Genomic DNA, 22,625 nt, shown 5'->3' on the forward strand with positions numbered 1-22,625 from the left:
CCCAAATAGCCACAACAACTGGGGATGGGGCAGGCTGAAGCTGGGAGCCAGGAGCTTCTTCCAGGTCTCCCACATGGGTGCAGGGGCCCAGGGACTTGGGCCAGCATCTGCTGCTTTTCCAGGTGCATTAGCAGGGAGCTGGATCGGAAGTGGAGCAGCAGGGACTCACACAGGCACCCATGTGAGATGCTGGTGCTGCGGGCCGGGGTTTAATCCACAGCACCATAGCAGTGGCCCACTACTGGGGACCAGTCCCAAAAAGTTTTAAACCCATTTGGAGAGAAAAAGGAGAAAACACCAACCAATAAAGCAGTTGATAGGCATCTAATTTGGCAGTTTTCCAAACCTTGTGCCCAGAAGTTTCACCCCATAACTCTAACTCTTAAATACAGCCTCCACTTGGCTGTGAAGTCAGGCCAGGCTATTGGCTGGGTAAGTCTCTCATGAAGACATATATGACAGGCTGGGGCTGGCACTGTGGCAAACCTGTGACCCTGGCATCCCATATCAGTGTCGGTTGGGTGCTGGCTGCTCCACTTTCAATCCAGCTCCCTGCTAATGTGCCAGGGAAAGCAGCAGAGGATGGCTCAAGGGTTTGAGCCCCTGCCACCCACATGGGAGCCTCAGATGGGGTTCCTGGCTTCTAGTTTCAGCCTGGCTCAGCCCCAACTATTGTAGTCACTTGGGGAATGAACCAACAGAAGGAAAAAAATCTCTTTCCTCTATCTCTGTGTGTGTCTGTGCATTTTAAATAAATAAAATCTATTTTTAAAAATATGATGGACTTAAGTTTAGGCAGCCCACGCGGACCTCATCTGGCTTTTCCAACCCACATACAAGCCAGCCACACCAGACACAGCCAAGGCCTCAGTCCTGCTTCTTCCATCTCCAGGGGTCCAGAGCCTGAATTCCAGTCAGGTTCCCCAGGGATTGTTGACCAGGGGACACTGCAGTGGGAAGCAAGGGCTTTGTCCACACCCTGGCTCCAGATAGGAGGAGCTTTGTCCTGGACCCCAAAGAGGGGTACTGAGGATGGAGGAAGGCCAGGGGCAAGGCGTGGCCAAAGGCATTCATCTGGAAAAGATGGGAGGAGCCACACCCACGACAGGGAGGAGTCAGGAACCGGGGAACTCAGCAGGCCTAGAAAGGTCAAATTCCTCCAGGGTGAACTCTGAGACAGAAGGTTGGCAAGAGAGGCTGGAGGAGCGAGAGAGCCAGAGGAGGGAAGACCAAGCCATTCCCAGTCCTCCGGCAAAGGCCAGCAGTGGCAGTGCTGGGCAGGAGCCTCCCTCAGTACCTCCACCTGCCCACCCTGCCTGCTCCTTTCACCCTTCGGTGCCTGCTGGGACAGCTGGAGGGAAAGAGAGATGGAGCTGGGCAGGACTCAGATAAAGCTTGACCCCAGGTAAGTGACGGGCGGCAGGCCCTGGGCCTGGAGCCAGTTGCCAAGCAACGGTGGCCCCTATCGCTCTGGCCTCCCAACCTCCCTCCCTCCCTCCCTCCGTCCCAGAGCCCTTTGGCTCCCAGCACCCAGAATGAGACAAGACTGACGAAGGTCTGGCTGGCCTCCAGGTCCGCAGAGACACTGTGGGATCAGGCTAGTGTGTGGCAGGCCATTCAGGGCCTGGGCTTTGCCCTCAACCTGGGCAGAGGGAGATCTCAGGGGTAGGAGCTGTGGAAGGCATTCCTGGAGATAATGTAGAGGCCCTGGCTGGCAGGGGACCCGACCCTGGTGCTAAGGGATGCTTTCCCTCTGGAACCCTGCTCTTGCACCCTGGTTCATGCTAGGGCTGCTGCCCTGATGAGCGGGAAGAATTGGCTGGGGGCTCTTTGGGCACTGCAGCCAGACATGTCCCTGGCTAGTGGAGAGCCTTACGCACTAGTGGGGCCATGGGCAGGGGTGAGGGTGGGTAATGGGTAACATCCTTGTACCCAGGAGTGTTGAGGGAAAATTAGGGAACCAGGGTCCAACCTGCTACCGTCCCTTCACTCTGATGTCTCTCCAGGTACACGGCTGACCTTCTGGAGGTACTGAAAACCAATTACAATATTCCTTCTGACTGCTTCTCTTACCCGCCCACTGCAGCCCAGCTCCTGAGAGGTGAGTCAGGGTGCCTCCCCAGAGGGACCTGAAAGGAGATGCCCAGCCCAGAGGGAAGTCAGGACAGCTAGGGGAGCGGAGGCGAGGTGAGGCTGAGCTCGCCAACGGGACAGCCTGGGAGGCTGGCTGGCCTGGTGTCCATTGTACTCAAAGTCTTGGAGAAGAGCGACTCTTTAGGGAGTCAGTGGGCCTAAGGCGGGGTTGGGAGGTGGGGATGACAAGCTATCCTGGGAGGTAAGTCTGCAGGTTGGAACACCACGAGTCCCAGCCTCAAAATTTATTCAAACTGGGGACACAGGGACCTGAAGCATTTTTCAGATTCCAGAGCCTCAAGATGGGGTCCAAATGGTCCAAGCCCCACAGAATCCCCAAGAGACCTGCATCACATCCTCCTGGGGAATCAGCCCATGGCATTCTAGGGGCTGCTTATCGGGAGTGATGTGCTTTAGACTTGGGTGAACCTGTGAAAGTGTCACAGTGTTGGACTAGATCCTGTTAGAGAACTGGATCTCAGAGTCAAAGGTATAGGATGGGACCCAGCATTTTCCCTGGACACCGAAACCACTGAGGCTCAAATGGCCCTAGCATCTCTCTAGCCAGTATGGCTCACATCCGCCTTTTATTTGTTTTCCTGCTGCACGATTAACCTCCTCTGAATGCTGAACAGGAGTCCACGTCTCCAGGGTACACTTACTGCTCTCTCCACAGTTTCCTTCTACACGTGCTCACCTCACAGCGTAGACTCTATCTGAGCAGGATGATGCTGTCAGTTCATGTTAGCAGGCAGGTGGGGGCCTGTCCTTGGCTTAGCTACAGCTTCATTCCAGATGCTTGGAATCAGAGTGATGGCCAGTTGCCGGAGTGTCCAGGGACACCTGGTAGCCTCTCTGCGGTAGTGCCAGTGGATGCTGCTACACTGCAGCTAGTGGTCCAAGTCTTCCCTTCCACCAGGAGTTCTAAGCCCAGGGGACACTTGGCAATGTTTAGAGACTGTTCTAGTTGCAACAGTGAGGCTGCTACACCTCCTGCAGTGCCCAAAGTGTCAACAGTGCTGAAGTTGAGAACCTTTGCCTGACACCACGGAAGTGGTCCTTCCATTGCTTTGTTACACAGAGAATGTGCAAACAGAAACACCAAGGACTACCAGAGAAGAGAGTATTATAGGACTGCCAGTCAAGCAAGCTGCCATGTTACAGGTACAGGGAGTAAGATTGGCAGGTGGTGCACACTCCTGGGGCAGGGTGGTGACAAAACCATCAGGTGAGGTCCCCTAACGCTGGGGAGCTGGATCTGGTAGGATTCAAAGTTACTGGAAGAGGAGCATGGGAGGGCTGGGCAGGCAAGGCGTGCCTGATGAATGTCAGGCACAGAGCTGTACTTTATCCTGTAGACAGAAAGCTGTGGGAGCTGTGAGGGCTGAGGCGGGGAGGAGCTCTGGTTTAAAGAATGCTTCAGGACCATTAATCAGTAATCAGGAGGGACCGCCTTAAGAAGCAGGCACATAAATTAGAGGTTAGTGACCAGACCCAGCAGGTGGAAAAGGGGTTGTGCCAGGGCAGAGGCAGGAAAGGAAGGGAAGTACCAGAAAACACACAGGTAACCCAAAGAGCAGGCGATGTAGTGAATATCCAGACACAGCTAGGGCAGGTGCTGGGTGATGACACAGTCAGAAGCAGGAGAACCAGGAAGTGGATGGAGGATATACAGGAAAATTCCCTCCTTGCTTCATTTACAAATTCTGTAGGTCCTTAAATTAAATGCCACTTCAGAAAGAGTTATTCTAGAGGAACTACGGAATCTTTTAATAAACAGTTTTTGAGATGCCTGGGATTGCAATTATATACCTTACAGGATTTTTTTTTTAAATGGACTGACCCAATCATATGCAAGTAAATAGAGGGTCCAAGAAAACCCAAGGCAACTTTGAAAAGGGGGAAGGAGGAATGCTGTCTTATCAGGGATTAAGGCTCACCACAAGGCAGTCATAATGAAAGCAATGAGGTGATAATGGCAAGGACCTGACAGAACAGAGAGCATAACAGAGGGCTCAGAAATAGAGCTTTCCTACTTGGGGACTTGACACAGGAAAGGATGCTCCCCATGGCAGTGGGACAGGACAGACTTGGCCTGGGGTAGGGACGCTGTGGTACATCAGGTTAAGCTGCTGCTTGGGACACCAGCCTCCCATATCAGAGTGCTGGTTTGAGTCCCAGCTGCCCCACTTCCAATCCAGCTTCCTGCTAATGTGCCTGGAAGGCAGCAGAGGATGGTTCAAGTCCTTGGGTCCCTCTCACCCACATGGGAGACCCCGATGGAGCTCCTGGCTTCTGGCTTTGGCTTGGCTCAGACTTGGATGTTGCGGGCATTTGGCGATAGAAAATCTCTCTCTTTGTATCTCACTCTCTGTCACTCTACCTTCCAAATAAATAAAATTTTTAAAAAATAAGAGATGTGGGACAATTGCCTGTCCCAGATAATAACTATGCATGAAATTACTCCAGGGGCCAGCGCCGTGGCATAGCGGGTAGAGCCGCCACTTGCAGTGCCGGCATCCCATATGGGCACTGCTTCCAGTCCCGGCTGCTCCACTTCCCATCCAGCTCTCTGCTGTGGCCTGGGAAAGCAGTGGAAGATGGCTCAAGTCCTTGGGCCCCTGCACCCACATGGGAGACCCGGAGGAAGCTCCTGGCTCCAGGCTTCAGATTAGCACAGCTCTGGCAGTTGCAGCCAACTGCGGAGTGAACCAGTGGATGGAAGAACTCTCTCTCTCTCTCTCTCACTCTCTCTCTCTCTGCCTCTCCTTCTCTATGTAACTCTTTCAAATAAATAAATAAATCTTAAAAAAAAAAAAAAAAAGAACCTGGAATCCAGTCACTCCAATCTAAGATTTGTATGTCCCGAGTGACATAATTAAAAAAAATTGGGCCGGCACCACAGCTCACTAGGCTAATCCTCCGCCTTGCGGCGCCAGCACACCGGGTTCTAGTCCCGGTCGGGGCGCCGGATTCTGTCCTGGTTACCCCTCTTCCAGGCCAGCTCTCTGCTGTGGCCAGGGAGTGCAGTGGAGGATGGCCCAAGTGCTTGGGCCCTTCACCCCATGGGAGACCAGGAGAAGCACCTGGCTCCTGCCATCAGATCAGCGTGGTGCACCGGCCGCAGCACGCCGGCCGAGGCGGCCATTGGAGGGTGAACCAACGGCAAAAGGAAGACCTTTCTCTCTGTCTCTCTCACTGTCCACTCTGCCTGTCCAAAAAAAAAAAAAAAAAAAAAAAGAAAAGAAAAGAAAAGAAAAGAAAAAAAAAATTGCTCCAAAGTAGCTCTAATTCAGACAGACTAAATACCTCAATGTAAAATGCAAACACTTTCACAAAGAAAATATGGAAGGATATCTTTATGATTGAGAACAGAGAATAATTTCTACTTATTTATTTGAAACTCAGGAAAAAGAGAGAGAGAGAGAGAAAGAGAGAGAGAGAGATCTTCCATCCTCTGATTTACTCCCCAGATGGCCTCAATGGCCAGCTCCGGGTCAGGCCGAATCCAGGAGCCAGGAACTTCATCTGGGTCTTCCACGTGGGTGCAGGGGCCCAAGAACTTGGGCCATCTTCTGTTTCTTTCCCAGGTACATTTGCAGGGAGCTGGGTTGGAAGTGGAGCAGTACCATATGGGTACTCAACCTGGTACCCATATGGGATGCCAGTGCAGCAGCTGTTGGCTTTACTAGCTATGCCACAGTGCTGGCTCCCAAGAATAATTTCTTAAAACAAAAGAATTCACAAATGATCATGAAGGTTGACCACACAGAGCAAAAAACTTCCATATAAACTAAAAGTACTGCAAACAAAGTTAAAAAGTAAAACACAAACCAGGAGATGTTTTCAAATCTCTGACCAACAAAGCATCTGCAGTCACTATAAGAAAAATTAACCAATAAAAGTTGAATAAAATATATGAACAACTAATAGAAGGAAAAAACTCCAGTCAATAAATACTCAAAAAGATGCTTGCCTTTGCTAACAATCAGGGAACTGCAAATTAAACGATAGTTGCTAAACAAATAATTGTATTTGTGATGGTGAGACAAGTATTTCCCAAAGTGTTATTAAATCAAAACTCTTGAGACCGAGGGAACTCTTGAAACACAAGGATTTATTGAACCCTTATAGATGATAGCAAAAAAAGGGAAAAAAAAAAAAGACTGGACCTTGGGACAAGTTCCCAAAACTATCAGCAGCAAGGCTGGATAGCAGTTGAGAAAATGTCCACTTTTTATGATCCAAACGTGAAGAAAGAGGAACGGGTGTTCAGTGCAGTGGTTTAGACGACACTTGGAGCGCCTCCATCCCGCCCTGGAGCGACAGGCTGTGTTCTGATTCCAACGTTCTGCTAAATGCATCCTCAGCCAGCAGATGACAGCCAAAGTACCTATGGCTCTGCACCCAACTAGGAGACCTGGATTGAGTTCCTGGCTCCCCTCTTTGGCCTGGCCCAGTATTGGCTGTTGCAAGCATCCGGGGAGTAAACCAGCAGAGATCTCTCTGTCTGCTTCTCTTTCTGTGTCTCTCTGATTTTCAAATTAAAAATATATATATATATTTTTAACTTGGAGGAAGAAAGCATAGGGCCTGGACAACCCAGTCAGGGGTGTGTGGGACAGATGGTCTGTAAGGAGAAGCACTTGCTGCTGCTGGGCTGGTTGGAACTAGGAGCAGGAAGCGGTGGTGTCCATGGGATCACTATGGGAATGTAATCAAATTTAGGACATTTCAGAAACTTTCTCTTTTCCATGTCTTCTGTGGGATATTAGAGGGAATAGTAGTCCCCAGGAGGCATGAGGAAAACAGCTCTATGGGAAATTGTCATACAAGATACATTCTATTAATTGCTTTTGGAAATGAACAATGTAAATAAATGAGTAGATTGAAAACTTCAGTGTGCTTTGCAGGAAAGAAACATTGAACTTTGAGGCATATTAAAATATGGAACTCTTTTGTCCCATAATATCTGAAAAGGGAGAACTGTGGGGCCGGCATTGTGGTGTAGCGAGTTAAGCTGCTGCCTTCAGTGCCGGCATCCCATATGGGCGCCAGTCGAGTCCCAGCTGCTCCACTTCCAATGCAGCTCCCTGCTAATGCACCTGGGAAAGCAGCAGAAGATGACCCAAATACTTGGGCCTAAGCACCCACACGGGAGACCCGGAAGAAGCTCCTGGCTCCTGGCTTTGGCCTGTCTCAGTCCCAGCTGCTGCAGCCATTTGAGGAGTGAACAAGAGGATGAAAGCATTCTCTCTCTCTCTCTCCTTCTCTATCTCTCTAATTCTGCCTTTCAAATAAAAAAAAAATGAATCTTTTAAGAAAACAAAGGTTGGGAGGGGGGACTGGGTTGGAACAGGACAGTAAGGAAGGGGGTGAACTTCCAGGAGGGTCAAGGAGCGGGATGCAGAGCAGTGATTTCAGGCCACGGATGTGGAGAAATTCTCTCCTAGCGTTTACACTGTGGAAGTGAGACAACAGCCTGAAGATACTGCACACAGAAAGAAAAACAGAGCACCAAGAACAGCAGTTAGAGGAAACTGCCAATCAGAATCTGCCCTGTCCTCCCCTCTCCCTGGGAGGGGCTCCTGCACCAGCCAGGACACCAAACTGTGGTCAGAGATAAAGGGGCCCCCTCAGACAAAGCACACAGAAACAGAGGGGGAGGAGAAGTGTGCCCTGAAATAAGAGCAGCCGGGATCAATGTGCTGGCTTTTTTTTTTTCTTCTTCTTCTTCTTTTTTTTTTTTTTTTAACAAATGCGTGTTCATCCTGGCTGCCTCTTGTGGCGCTGCCAGGGATGACAGACCAGGTGAGCAGTCAGTCTCCTTCCCCCGTGCTTTAGCTTCAGCGGTCGTGTCTGGGCTGCCCTCTTGCTCCAGGGTCTCCTCCTGCTTCACTCCCCAGGGCACCAGGACGGCTGACTGCCCCCTGACAGTCTTCCCCACTTGCTGCGCCTGTCTGACCAGTCAGGAGGCGCAAAGGGGTGCAGAGACGGAGACAGAGGAGCGCAGGGACTGAGTCACTAAGCACACAGAACTCTGTTTAAGAGGAATTGTTGCCTTAGTGAGTCACATGTGTACAAGCACGTATGATGACTACATTAATTTTTTCCGTTAGCACTGGTGAGGCCAGATCAGATTCTCTGTTTGTTAACCTCTGGCTGTTACCAGGTGAACTTGTTAACCATGTAGCTGACTGGGCCCACCCCAGATCGACTGAGGCGGTGTGTCTGAGAGGAGGGGCTGCACAACTGATTTTTAGCAGCTTCCCCAGAGGATTCTAACAGCTGAAGTTTGGGAGGCACTAAGACAAAGTATGAGGCCACCATGGGCCAGACGTCCTTGGAGTCTTTATTTGGATCCATTTCTTTTTTATTAATGTCCTAGCTTTATTCATGGTGTCACTTTGGTGAAAACAAATGCAAGCAGCACTAGGGTATACCATTAATTACACGCTGCTACAATCACAGTTGCCCAGGTCTGCGAGGGTGGCATCTGGCACCAGAGGCAGAAAAGTGAATAAGCCCTGCTGGGCCTCTTAATTCGCAGTCTCACTAACTGTATAAACCTTGTTTGGTGTCTGTACCCTGGTCCAAGAAGATCTTATCATACCTAGGATTATCTGATCTGGGCTCCCATCCATGCAGCAGGGTGACTACTTCCTGGCCACATGTTAGATACTTTCAAGTATAAAAAACAGTCATTCTGGGGCCAGCACTGTGGCATAGCCAGTAAAGCAGCCACCTGTGATGCTGGCATATCATATGGGTGCCAGTTCGTGTCCTGGCATGGCTGCTCCACTTCTGATCCAGTTCCGTTAACGGCCTGGGAAAAGCAGTGGATGATGGCCCAAGTATTTGGGGACCTGCCACCCACGTGGCAGACCCGGATCAAGCTCCTGCCTCCTGCCTCCTGCCTCCTGGCTCCTGGCCTGGCTCAGCTCCAGCCATTGCAGCCATTTGAGCAGCGAACCAGCAGATGGAAGATCTCTGTCTCTACCTCTTTCTCTGTAATTCCTTCAAACAAATAAATCTTTAACAAAACAAAACAAAACCACAAACCAGTCATTCTTCTACACGGATGGGAACCTAAACCGGAAGCTAATTCTAGACAAGGCAGTTTAGACCCTGGTGAGGAAGGCTGCACCTTCCCCTTCAGCTCTGGTCCTCAGCTCACTGGAGGCTGCCTCCTGCTCCTCTCTCTAGCCTTGGGCCCTGTGGAGATTACCCTCAGCTGCATCCTGACCTTGCTTGCCCTGGGCTCGATCGCCATCTTCCTGGAGAATGCTGTCTACTTGCACAAGAACACAAGCTGTCCCATCAAGAGGAAGACTCTGCTCTGGATGAGCTCTGCCCCCACGGTGAGAGCCTGGAGCTGCCCTCCAGGAGGGACTGGAGAAGACGCAGGGACCATGTTGAGAAGTCCTCTAAACTCAACAGCGCATGTCACTACCACGTCAGGGTTTATAATCTGATGGCACTGGGAATCAGGACCCTAGCCTGGAAGGCTGCAGAGACAGCTAGAGAAGCTGCTCAGTCCACCGGTGGCCCCACTCACCTCCCCCAAGGTGCAGTGTCTCTGTTAAGAGCAAATCCCCTTCCTGGGCAGCGGGCACTGGGTTTTCAGTGTAGAATTTTTTTTCCCGGGCCTTTTTATTGCACTGCCATAGCATGTTAAGTCCTTGGTTTGCGTGATTTAATTAGCGATTTTTCCAGTTGGCAACTGTTGAAGAATGGTGCCTCAGGTGGACAGGTTTTGCTTCCTGGGGCCTTTGCCACAAAAGGTCTGTCGTAATCTGTCTCTTGTTTCTCTGCAAGCAGGTGGTGTCTATAATCTGCTGCTTTGGTCTCTGGATCCCTCGTTCCCTCATGCTTGTGGAACTGGTAACAACCTCGTGAGTGTCCCGCCTCTCCCCCGACTCAGGGCTGGGCATTTCTCAGGGGTCCCCTTCATTCCCCACTCACCAGGACGCCAAAGTCCGTGTCTTTAGTCCCAGGTGATGATGAATCTAGCATTTCTCCAATCATGCTACGCCAGGGCTCCTGTTCAGGCAATGCCATTGACACATCCCTCAGGCACCTCTTTGTTCCAACAGCCCCCAACTCCCCTCTGCCCTGCACTCTGGGTCATGTCCTCTCTTTCACTCCTCTTGAGTCACACAAACAGAATGCCCAGCCCCTATCACCTTTCCCTACAGCCTTGTGGTGGCAGACACGCCCCCTCACACCCACAGTCCCACTTCTTCCCCAGGTTTTATTCTCTGTGCTTTTACCTACTGATGATGGTCATGGTGGAAGGCTTTGGCGGGAAGGAGGCAGTACTGCGGGCATTGAAGGACACACCGATGATGATCCACACAGGCCCCTGCTGCTGCTGCTGCCCCTGCTGCCCCCGGTTCGTGCTCACCAGGTAGGGAAAGAAGAACAGGTGAGCCTCTTATGGCTGGCTGGCCCTGCTTCAAGGCTCTTGGACTTGGCTTTGAACAGGACAAAGCCAATGATGAAAGGGTTGAAAGGGTGTGTAGCCTGCGGTCAGGACCTACACAGGGGCACCCAACCCCATGCAGCGGGGAGCAGAGGAAGGGGAACTCCTCTAAGTTCCCATCTCTCAAGCTCACAGTCCCTTTAGCCACACAGAGGAAACTGACCTTTGGGCCATTTACTTTCCATTTTGGTTAATGAGGTTGAGGTGGGCACCCTGGCAACTCTTGCTCAAAAGGCAGCATTCAGGTGTGGAGGTGGGTGGAAGGCACAGAGTGTTCCCAATGCTAACATCCTAGCTTTTTTCTGTGTCCCTATCCATTTAATCATTTTGGTGTTCTGTTGGTGGCCAAGCCTCAGCCCAGGAGTCCGGAGAGGAGGCTGGAGGGGAGGGGGTCTTTGGGGGTGGGTGTTTTGTGGGTCCATGTTTCTAATCCTCTTCTTCCCTTAGGAAGAAGCTTAAGCTGCTGATGTTGGGCCCATTCCAATATGCGTTCTTCAAGATCTCGCTGGGCCTCGTGGGCCTGTTTCTCATCCCTGATGGCATCTATGATGCAGCAGACGTAAGCCAGGAGGAAGGGGCAGCAACGTCAAAGACACATTTAGTACCTCTGGGATCCAGGAGGAGGAGTAGTCGGAGCCTACAGTCCGGATACAAGACCCCAGGGGCAGGGTGGTCATGGAAAGGTAGAGGCTCAGGGACTCTGATGAGGAGAGACAGGTCTGGTACAGGCCAAGGCTTTGGGGCTTTTTTTAAAAATCGACTTTTGCACCATGGCAGGAGGGAAATTAAAGGAGGAGAAAAGGGCTTGCCTTCCTCTCTGCTAGTTTCTGGTCTCTCACCAGATTTCCGAGAGGAGCACAGCACTATGGATCAACACTTTCCTCGGTGTGTCCACCCTGTTGGCTCTCTGGGCCCTGGGCATCATTTTCCGTCAGGCCAGGCTGCACTTGCGTGAGCAGAACATGGGAGCCAAATTTGCTCTGTTCCAGGTAAGTACACTCTGGGAGAGAAAGGTGGTTTAATAATAAAGCTACAAATGATTGGGATTAGGTGAGACTAATAAAGGCTAAAATGAAATCTGGGAATCTGTCTCTTAAGCCTGGGTTTCCCATGAGATTTAGAAAATGGTTCTCACCCTTCCAACCTTTTGCCTTTCTGGCTGTAACAGTTTCCCAGGACTGCCATAACAAAACACTGCCAACTGGGTGGCTCACAACACTAATTTATGGTCTCACCGTTTTGGAGGCTGGAAGTCCAAAATCAAGGAGTTAGCAGGGCTGCGTGCCTCTTTCTAGTGTCTGGTGTGGCCAGCAATTCTTGGTCACAGCTGCATCACTCCAGTGTCTGCTTTCATTGCCACATGGCCTTCTCTTTACATGTGTCTGTATCTCAGTCTCTTTTTATTTAAGATTTATTTCTTTATTCATTTGAAAGTCAGAGTTAGAGAAGGAGGGAGAGAGAGAGAGAGAAAGAGAGAGAGGGAGGGAGGGAGGGAGAGAAAATCTTCAATTCACTGGTTCACTTCCCAGATGGCTGCAATGGTCTGGGCTAGGCCAGGTCAAAGCCAGGAACCAGGAGTTCCATCTGAGTCTCCCATGTGGGTGGCTGGGGCCCAAACACTTGGGCCACCTTCAGCTGCTTTTCTCAGGCCATTAGCAGGGAGCTGGATTGGAAGTGGAGCAGCTGGGACATAAACTGGAGCCCATATGGGATGCCAGTGTTGCAGGCGGCAGCTTTACCAGCTATGCCACAAGGCCAGCTCCTCCTCTCCTATTCTTATATCAGTCATGTTGGATTAAAGGCCCTCCCACTATAATCTTTGCAATGACCCTGTTTCTAGATAAGGTCACATTCTGAGGTAATGGGGGGTCAGAACTTTGGCATGTCTTTTGGGGGGACATAATTCAACCTATTATGTATATTATCAAGCTATCTATTACTTCCCAAAGTCCTATAATCCATTAAGACTAGCAGCAGCAGCAGCACATCACAACTGCTATTCTCTACCTGCACCATGTGCTAGGAATTTTTATATAACACAAATTTTCACAATACTCTCAGGAATCATTACTATTCCAATTCTACAAAGATCTAGTTCTACAAAGATTCTACTGAGATCCAGAGAGGTTATAAGGCTTGCTCAGTGGCACATGAGGGATGGGGCTAGAATTTAAACCCAGGGCTAACTTCCAAACTAACATTCCTTCTTCAGGTCACTGTCCCTTCACCTTCACACTTCTGGAAATTCTCCCCCAGGCACACTTGGTCACCGTATACACTTTGTGTTCTCTGTACCCAAAGACGACTTAGCTTCCAAATGCAATGACTCCAAAACCATTTTTCCTTCTCTGTTCTTTCTGTCTCATTGCTGGGCCCGTTTACTCCCCAGACATAATGAGTGCTTTACAATCAGAGAGGTTTTGCATACATTCTCATTAGATCTGAGCACATGTGAATTTCTACGCACATCTCCATATACTTTCCTCCTGCTCTGTCTTTCGTCTCCTTCATTGTCATTCTGTGGTGCTCTCCATCTTTGTCCTAGTCTTCAACTTCTTTCATTGTGGTGAAATTCACACAACATAAAATTTACCATCTCCATGATTCTTTAAGTGAACATTCACATTACTGTGCAAACATCACCACCACCCATCTCTGGAATTTTTTCAAGTTCCCCAACTGACATTCTGTACCTATTAAACACTCATTCCCCATTGCTCCTTCCTCCTATAGCCCCAGGCATGAGTTTTCAAATGGCGTCTTTAGAAAAAAATATTTATTTATCTGGGAGGGAGGGAGAGAGGTAAAGAGATGGAGAGAGGCAAAAAGGGGAAGAGAGATGGAGGAAGAGAGAGAGGGGGAATCAGAAGGGGAAAAGAGAGAGTATGAGTTTCCACCCACTGATTCACCCCCATGCCTTCAATGGCCTAGGGCTGGACCAGAAATTAAGCCAGGTACTAGGAAATCAATCCAGGAACCCAATTACTTGAGCCATCATCATTGCCTCCCTGGGTCTCATCAGCAGGAAGTTGGAGTCAGGTACCAGAGCTGGGTCTCAACCCAGGCACTCCAATGTGGGACACGGGCATCTGAAGCACTAGACTAAATGCCTGCTCCTCAAAGGCCATAGGTCATTTTAATGGCTAACTGTCCATCATCCTAGGAGCAAGGATCTCTTGGGTACTTGAACTAGACTGAATTATTCTTCTGTCATCATTTACCTTTCTCATCTATTAACTGCTTATTAGTAGCCATGGCTAAGAGATGGAAATAAAAAGCCTCAATAAAATATTGTGTAGGTAGAAGATTATAATTTGCCTAAAGATTAAAACACCAAAATTTTTAACTAACTGCACACATAATGGAGGCCAAATCTGCAGTGAAAGAAGGCCCAGCAGTGGGCTAGCTGGCCTCAGTACCATGGATGGCAGCTCCCAACCCACCTCTCTTTTTTGTTCCACAGACACTTCTTATCCTGAGTGCCCTTCAGCCTTCCATTTTCTCAGTCTTGGCCAATGGTGGGCAGATTGCTTGCTCACCTCCCTATTCCTCAAAGACCAGATCTCAAGGTGAGCACATAAAGGCACCTATCCCATTGTGAGGAGGACAAAAAGTGAGAGCGTCAGGAAAGGGGGCCTTAGAAAAGAGGTCAGGTCAGCCTGATTCTGCATGGAATGTTAAGGGATCTCCAAGAAATCCCTGCAGAGACTTTAAGGAGAAGATGGCCTCTGATCACACAGAGAACTGCAACTTCTCAGCCTGAAGCCAGCCGTGATGGCCAACCTAGGTCCAATCTCAGCTCCTGGAAGAATGGGTATAGTTAGAAAGCAGAAGGTCATGCTGATAAAACACACACAAGAAATGGGTTTGCATGCCCGCTTTAGGACATCAAGTAAGAGAGCCAAGTTCCGGTTCTGGCTCTACCATTACTTTGCTCTGTTACTTATGACAATTTAGTACCTCTAGGTCCTGGTTTAGTGATAAATTGAAGAAAGTATTGTTTGACTCATATGGTGGGGCTGCTGGTGGGATACTACCCCTTAGTATAACCTGCATTATATTTCATCCCACACTGCAGTGATGAATTGCCACCTCCTCATACTAGAGAGTTTTCTGATAACCGTCTTGACACGAATGTACTACCGAAGGAAAGACCACAAGGTTGGGTATGAAGCTTTCTCTTCTCCAGACCTGGACTCAAACCTCAAAGCCTGAGGGAGATGACCTGAATAATGGAAAAGACACTGTACTCATTAGAGGAACACACGATTTCTTCACTGCCCCTCAACTTTGATCAAATAGGGAAGGATTCCTGTTGCCTAAACAAGGTGGCAGGTCATATATTTGACTACGGAGATGAAGGTATATTATGCAATACTATGAAAATGTTTGAATATTGCCCAGGGGACATACTTTTTAGGTTTTATAATAAATAAATAGAACGAAGTCTAAAATTCTGTAACTGAGTACATTGCCTCTGTGGGTGCCACTATTAGCCCTTAAGCTTACTTAAAAGTCGCTCAGCTTTCCCAAAGCAGATGAAAGGGAGGAGTACTTGGTACTGTGTCTGGTATACAAATAGCAGTAGTGCTTGACTAGGCAAAGCAGGAGCAGTTCAAAGTTTTAAAGAAGCCAGGCTTCTAGAGAATGGACAGAAGGTGTTCTTTCCTTTAACAGATGTGTCACTAGGGTAAGAATGACAACAAGCCTGGGAGGTCCGGAGTTTTCCTTTGTGGGTCAAAGGTTTTTTGAGTCTTCTATGCCAAACTGCAAACAGAATCACTTAATAAGATGATCATGAAGTTTCATTTTTGAAGAAAGAAATTAGCATGCAAAAGCAAAGAATTGAGAGCATAAGTAAAAGCTCCAATATATAAAGTATATCATACACATGTATACCAAGTCAAAAACACAGGAAATAAAACATTTGGTAAACCCACATTGCCTTTATTTGGCTAAATGGCAAAAGCCAAAATAACTGAACAAATGGATAACACTCAGACAGGAAAATGATACACTGAACCCCAGATGAGGAAAACTCCTTGTGGACTCACATTGGTGTTGGGGTCATGCCAAGGCCAGCAGTTCTCTCCAAGACTCTTTTTTCTTTTCAGGATCCTTACTACAAAACAGCCAACCAATCAAGTTTCTGTGTTCAAAACAATGCCTCCCTAAGAAGGGTAAAGGCTCACTTCATACCTAAAGGCACACAACATGAGTCATCCTAATGTTCAACCTGGTACTCCTGTCTTCTACCATAATCCATGTACTAACATAAAACTTTGGCAGACAGAAAATTTTGCTTCTTTCTAAGAAAATGAATATTTAGTAGTATTATCCCAAGAACATGTTCTACTTATTTATTTGGAAAAATAGAAACTAGGAATCATTTTTTGCCCCATGACAATCTAGTCTAGGCAAGAACACAATAATAATCAATGTTATGACTTTGAAAAATATAACCTTTAAAAATACTTATATTGGTGAGCTTAAAAAAATACCACTATTTAAAAACATTGTCAAGGGTGCCTTTGTCTACCTATACATTGGCTCATTTTCTGGTGAATGTATGATGACATAAAATCCCAGAACGGTGGCTTTTAGGGAATTTTTTAAAAGCAGCATAATATAACTGATTTGGAAAGACTTTTAGACAAGGGATGTGGAACAGGATAAAAAGGCAATGACCTCCAGAAAATAAACTGCTCACAGGTCTAATCCAGAAACAGCAACAGAGTCCTAGAAAGAACCACTGTAGAAGCAGTGTCTAGAGCCTGACTGAGAAGCTATGTGTCTACAACCAAAACAAGTGTAGCTCAGGTGCTGCCCATGAAGTTATTAGTGATCATAAAGAGTCAAAAGTTTTCTCAACCTCTCTCACATTTCTTCTCTTCTTAAGGATTTTTCACCAATCTTCTGCAAAATAAGTCTCTGGCTCCAGCTATCAGAAGCAGCTGCAGTAGTACAAAGGATCCATTTCTATTCCTCCGAAGTTTTCACTTCTATTCTCAGTGTCCTTGAGCCTACTGTATATAAAAAGGGAAAACTCCCTGCTTAGCCCACCTCAAGGTAACTGCTGAAGTGGTACCTCTCCAGCATCAGCTTCAGGGCTTCTGTCTTCAGCCTCCTTCAATCTCCAAGACAGAGGCTGTGAGGCCAAGAAACTTCCAAGGCTCTCTCATCTCTGCTAACCACTCTCTTGTCAAGGATTCGGGGAAACAGCTCCACAACCACAAACATTAATATTTGGAGAATTACAGACCACAGGCACACTCATGGGGTACAGACCTCTAACTTCATTTAATTAGGCACAAATGATCAAACAATGCATCATTCCAAAAGCTTCCTCCATCCATCCACCACTGTCCAGATCTTGGGATCACATTTACCCCGAAGTAGCTAACCTACCACACTATAAAAGATTTTGCTTTCAGTCAAAATTATCCAAAAATATACCAGTGTTGGAGACTAGGGCAGTAAGGGCTCACCAAAGGGGGCTAGGGAGTCTTTCAAGAACATGGGCATCAGCTGGCCCTAGAGGTCTCATAGACCGGGTCAGCATAGAAGTCCTAGTCCAAGTGGAGGGCATCCGAGTGCACCCGCTAGTGGAGGAGGAGGGTGCAAAGCTTTGGGATCCAGGCAGTGCACTCAAAAGGAGTGATTACATGGATTACACACCACATGATTACAGGGATTACATACACGTTCTAGGCAGCTCCCTTTCCATCCAAACACACTTGGGCAACATGTCCTCTTTGAGAGAACAGTAGGTGAGTTTCAGCAATAACTTTATTACCTTTTTATACTGCAGAGAATAAATTAGAAAGGAGCAGGCAGTATTCCCAAAGAGGGAAGACTGAAGCAGAAAAGCTCAATATAAGATCATATGAAGCTGCACGGTATGGGGAACATTAACTTCAACTGTTTCAAAGAAAGGATTCCAAATCTGACAGTAAAAATAGCATTCACGAGAAGAGTAAGAAATGGCATTTTCGTGGGCCATCAGGACAAGAGGTTCCGCACTCTTGGTTCCTTTCCTCTGCCTCCCTGGGTCATCTGAGTTGAAGGACCTGAGTAGCCCTGCTGTGCAGGCAGTGACTGCAGCCTCTGATGCTCAGGCAGAACAGCAGCTTTTACCAGAGTTCAGGGGAGGGATATGAGATGTTCAGGGAGGGGGCATGAGATGCTCACAGTTCTAGCAGAGGGGCAATAAAAATATGGCTTTCTTTGCTGAAAACACCAAAACTCTACCCCCACAAGGGGTCTTTATGAATGGAAGGGGGTGGGGGCCTGGGTCTAAGCAACTGTCCCCTTAATCCAGCTATAGGATTACTGATAGATGATGATGATGTACTAGTCATGTAGTCGAGGAGATAGGATGCTGGGGACTTAAAAATTAGACCACGCTCAACATCAAGTGTTAAGCATCAGCATTCTTCGATTTGGAATTCAAGTGCTGAATCCTCCCCTTGGGCAACAGGGAAGGTAGGACCATAACCAACAGGCACAGGGGAGACAGAGGGAGTGCACCTACTATACTCTTGCAATGTGAACCCATCCTTTGTGGCTTGCTGGAAGAGCACTGGACGGAAGGCCTTGCCAGTTGCAGCTCATAGAGGCAAAGACAGACTCCATGGAGCATGGTTCTAGTTAAGAATATTCCTAAGAGGGTACAGGTCAGGATAAGGCTGTTGAAGGGACGATGCTTCTTTTCGCTTTTGCCTTTATGTTCTGCGTAAATCCCCCTAAATATCAATATGGCTGTGAACAACACAAGTTAATAGATCTAGTTGAGTCCGAACTACAGACATTTACAAAGTATCCTCTGCAAAAAGGTGGCAATATCTTTAAGAGCAGCAAGGGCAGGGACTTACTTCCAGTAGGAAATGAATCTACATTAACTTCATATGGATTTGAGTATTGTCCCGCTTCCCTCCTCAATCACAGTAACCCTTAAAGTGTCCCTTCGTTTAAAGGTAGACTACAGGAAAGAGCTCCCAAATAACTGGGCAACAGAATTTTCTGAGAAGATGAACACAGCAAAAAAAACTGCAGTTGATGTCATGTGGTCTGGTTCCATCCCCATCAGTGTCTTCATGGACCCCATTGGGTCCAATAAGAAACTCCTCAGGGAGTAAGAGAGGTTAGGCTCTGATGTCCTTCTTCCTATGGTCACGCTGACACATGTGCCAGCTTACATTCAGGGATTTGTGACTATAATTCAGTTTTTAGTTGTTGCTCTTGTTGTTGCTTTAAGGAGACCAAAGTTATGTTATTTTCCCCACCTCTCCCCCAAATCACTCATTAGCATGGCTCATTGTTTGAAAGGCTTAGCAAGCCACTTTGCTTCAGAAGGCAAACACTACAGTGTATCAGGAAGAAAAGGCCTCTGGGTATTGTACCACTTCCTTCTTCTGCCCACTCGTCAGGGGCAAAAAATTAGTTCTACTTACTATATTTGAAAGACTAATTTTTAAAAAATTAATAAAAATGACAATTTCCCTGTCAAGATCACATGAACATAAAGAGTAAAGCAAAGTCCTTAGGGAGGGTGTATGGATGCAGAACAGGCTTCTAAGGTACAGACAGCCTCCTTCTTGGTGTGGGTGACTGATGCCTCTTGGAGGACAGGCTGATTTGGTTCCCCCATTCCTAGGTCCTCTTGCCCCAACTGTCTTTCCTTTGTAGCTGTCCTTGGGTTTAGTGTTGGTATCACAATGTGGAATTCAACAGAGAGCTTCTGAAGGTGATGGAACAGAGGGAGAGGAGAGGAAAGGAGGAATGAAAGCTTAGTCTTCTTCATCCTCACTGATATCACAGGCTGCAGCCTTGTGCCTGGAGAGAGTTGCTGGGGAGGAAGTTGGGGAAGTCTTCCCAGAGAAGGGCCATCGGAAAGAGGGGGAGGGGGAGCGTTCACGAGTAGGGCTGCTGCTGGGACTCTGCTTTGGGCTGATGGCCTGCAGCATCCGGCCTTTTCCCTCTTTCAGCATATGTTTCTGGGGAGACCAAAAGGAAGAGTTAGAAGAAACCTATGGATCTTCCAAACCACCACTGCAGTATCTGAGACTTTAGATTATCATGAGCGCTCTCTGCAATGTTAAAAGTGATCAAATAAGCCAGAGGAGGGGCACAGCTATAATTCTATGCAATTTCCTTTAGGAAGTGGTCTACATATACCATTTACTCATGATTTTCTCCAACTGCTTATCCATAGTCACCAAATCCTTGACTTCTAAGTCAAAGGAATTTTCAGAAGGCTACTTAGTTTGTGGTCCAAATTCCAGTCAAACACAAAAGAACTAACTCAGACAAAGGCTACAGAACCCCCTTGTAGAGCTCTCTGAAAACTCCACATCTTCCTAAGCAAACTATTTTAGTAACCAAACACCCTCGCAGTCACATCCTTCCTGACATCTAATTGAGGGTCCACTTGCTGAATTTTTTAAATTTGGCTTGAAAAGACTTTGCCACTCTTCAAGATTAGAATTCCCACCTTTCCTAGGGATTCTGCAGTAGCTCTTTGTAGTGGAACAGCTTTCTTTTTCCTGTTCTTTATTCTTTCCGTTCTATCTAAAAATATAATGTAGAAGTAAACTAGGCAAGGCTACTTATCTTGTCATCAGATTTCCAGGTTGATGGGGAGCTGGCAAAAATTATTTAGGATAATGTGTAACCTTCTGAAAAGATTTTAAAGAACCTCTTGGGGAAGAGTTGACACTTAGCTCTGCCCACATAAAGGGAATTGATTAGACAACTTCTTAATGTCAATCTCCCTTTCTGCTCAAGGATTTTATAATTCCTCCCACAGCACTGAAGTTTTCCAGATTATCCTGAAATTCCATAAGCTGTCTAGTGGGAAAGAACATACCAGTGCTCCTTCTGGACCAAACATTTCCAAGAAACTTCCAATGAATTCTCGGGACTTTTCCTCCCATTTTTGAATGAGGTCAATGCTTTTTTCCTCCACCTTCTGAACAAATTCTTTTGACTTTTCTTCCACGTCTTTCACCTTCTTCTTTACTTTATCAACCCGCTCCTGCAAGTGGTATTTCTTCTCCTAGGTAAAGAAATACTGTTTTGAGAAATAACCTTTTCTCCAAAGGAGAGAGAAAAAAATGGCTCAACATTCTATTGACACGTTTTTTAGTCTTTAGAATTTTGCTTTGCTTTAGTCTACTCCATACTTCTTTAGCACAACAGATAAGATATGCTCTGTTCAGTGATATTATACAAAAGTATGATAATTTTAATATTGTGTATGCTTGGGACCAAATTAAATCTACAGGGTAGGTCCAGTAATAGATAGGTCAATAGCAAATGATGTCAGACTTTTTAAAAATGAAACATAAATGTGGAATCTAAACACATCTGACTTGAATCAAACCTCATTCTATAAGGAGATACATAGAGAGCAATAAGATCACTGTGCAATACGTCAAGAATAAGCCAATTATAACAGACTGAAAGTGGAAGTACTCAATTTACTTAATGTTCTGGATTTTCCCCTTATATCAAATGCCTTATTCTATGATTTTAGATGAGTTGTATGTTTTATATTTTAGTATTTGGAGTTCTGCTCATTTGCAAAATAAAGATGATATTCTTCGATCCTATCAAGTTTCCTAAAGATAAGCGGAGATGGTATGGGGGCAGGGGGAACGTCTAGTCAAATGAAAAGTATTTTCATAATTTCCAGACCATAAAGAGTAAAGGAAATATATTTAGAATTTTTAAAAACCTGATTCTTATGGAAAAATGATTCCATATATAATGATTCTGCAGGAGGTGAATTAACAACAGCTAGGATTTATCTGCATAGATATACCATATTCAAATGAAATTATTTCACCTACTCTCATAGCATAATTATACAGAAGATATGGTTAACAGCTTTCTTCTTTTTAAATAAACTTTACTGAGGTAAAAGTTACATATAAAATATATGGAATTTCTTTTTTTTTTTTTTTTGTACAGGCAGAGTGGATAGTGAGAGAGAGAGAGAGAGAAAGGTCTTCCTTTTGCCGTTGGTTCACCCTCCAATGGCCGCCACGGCCGGCGCACCGCGCTGATCCGAAGGCAGGAGCCATGGTGCTTCTCCTGGTCTCCCATGGGGTGCAGGGCCCAAGCACTTGGGCCATCCTCCACTGCACTCCCTGGCCACAGCAGAGAGCTGGCCTGGAAAAGGGGCAACCGGGACAGAATCCGGCGCCCCGACCGGGACTAGAACCCGGTGTGCCGGCGCCGCTAGGTAGAGGATCAGCCTATTGAGCCGCGGCGCCGGCAATATATGGAATTTCTAAAGGGTAATATTAAGCTACAATAAACTTAAGCTCTCAAAAATAAAATCTCAAAACTTGGGTCTACATGGGGAAATTACAAGCAAAATGTTGTGTCACTTTGCACATGGGGGGGAGAATCCATAGGTTTCATCAGATCCTCAAAAGATCATTCAGTCAAAAAAGGAAAGAAGTAAAGAACCATTGTTTAGAATGCTCTGATATAAATACCCTACTATAGAAGCAATACATTCTCATTTATTTAATTGGCGGTGTGTCCTTATACCAATATGTTGATACTAGACCATAAGGGCAGAAACTCCCTCTGCTTTATTCTTCATAAAGAGCTAAGCTTAGTGCTGCCTGCAAAGAGGCATTCATTAGCTTCTAGGAGTGATAACTATAACAGACTGAAAGGCAAGTTCATCTCAGAAGGAGTGGGAGACAACATGTGTCCCGTGGAATCAGGGAACTCTGAGGTGAGGGCAGGACTTACATTGATAAAGCTGACGTTGAGTTCCTTTGCTGTGTAGCCTCTCTGTAGGTTCCGTCTTGCATACACATCATAGTCACGGACAATTCGAGTGATGATGTCTGATGTGGAGATACCTTCAGTCCTCTGTGTTGGAGCAAACATGCCTAACTCAAGAACACAAACAAACACTGTGATATCCTGCTATGCTCAGGAAGTATTTGGAAACTGGAAGCAACATTCCTTCCCTCAAGAAGTA

At 46.9% G+C, this 22,625-nt stretch overlaps 2 protein-coding genes across 5 annotated transcripts in view; one reads left to right on the forward strand and one right to left on the reverse strand.

The window, feature by feature from the left end:
• Positions 1-1,117: 1,117 nt before the first annotated feature.
• On the forward strand, positions 1,118-15,072 carry SLC51A (solute carrier family 51 member A). Of its 2 annotated transcripts, XM_002716536.5 has the most exons (9): positions 1,118-1,405; positions 2,007-2,101; positions 9,340-9,494; positions 9,955-10,028; positions 10,385-10,543; positions 11,066-11,177; positions 11,461-11,607; positions 14,082-14,187; positions 14,697-15,072. In XM_002716536.5, exons 1-9 carry the CDS (start codon positions 1,368-1,370, stop codon positions 14,831-14,833), a joined length of 1,023 nt encoding a protein of 340 aa, XP_002716582.1. In that variant the 5' UTR covers positions 1,118-1,367; the 3' UTR covers positions 14,834-15,072. The 2 variants fall into 2 exon arrangements, 1 of the variants encoding a protein (XP_002716582.1); XR_011387979.1 differs by having other exon boundaries at positions 11,066-11,607.
• A 472-nt stretch (positions 15,073-15,544) lies between these two features.
• PCYT1A (phosphate cytidylyltransferase 1A, choline) overlaps positions 15,545-22,625 on the reverse strand; it is a 55,173-nt gene continuing 48,092 nt past the window's right edge. For all 3 annotated transcript variants that reach the window (XM_070072298.1, XM_070072297.1, XM_017347024.3), the window contains 3 exons: positions 22,391-22,533; positions 20,487-20,675; positions 15,545-19,614 (listed from right to left, as the gene is read on the reverse strand). In XM_070072298.1, the coding sequence (XP_069928399.1) occupies positions 19,408-19,614; positions 20,487-20,675; positions 22,391-22,533 (539 nt within the window). In that variant the 3' untranslated portion in view covers positions 15,545-19,407. The remainder of the gene's footprint in view (positions 19,615-20,486; positions 20,676-22,390; positions 22,534-22,625) is intronic.

The sequence above is a fragment of the Oryctolagus cuniculus genome, chromosome 4 (genome assembly GCF_964237555.1).
Source record: "Oryctolagus cuniculus chromosome 4, mOryCun1.1, whole genome shotgun sequence".
Taxonomy (NCBI): domain Eukaryota; kingdom Metazoa; phylum Chordata; class Mammalia; order Lagomorpha; family Leporidae; genus Oryctolagus; species Oryctolagus cuniculus.

Coding starts and splice junctions, on each gene's coding strand:
- SLC51A (XM_002716536.5), top strand. CDS start 1,368: ATGGAGCTGGGCAGGACTCAGATAAAGCTTGACCCCAG. Junction 10,544..11,065: donor CCCCGGTTCGTGCTCACCAG/GTAGGGAAAGAA, acceptor TTCTTCCCTTAG/GAAGAAGCTTAAGCTGCTGA. Junction 11,608..14,081: donor CCAAATTTGCTCTGTTCCAG/GTAAGTACACTC, acceptor TTTGTTCCACAG/ACACTTCTTATCCTGAGTGC.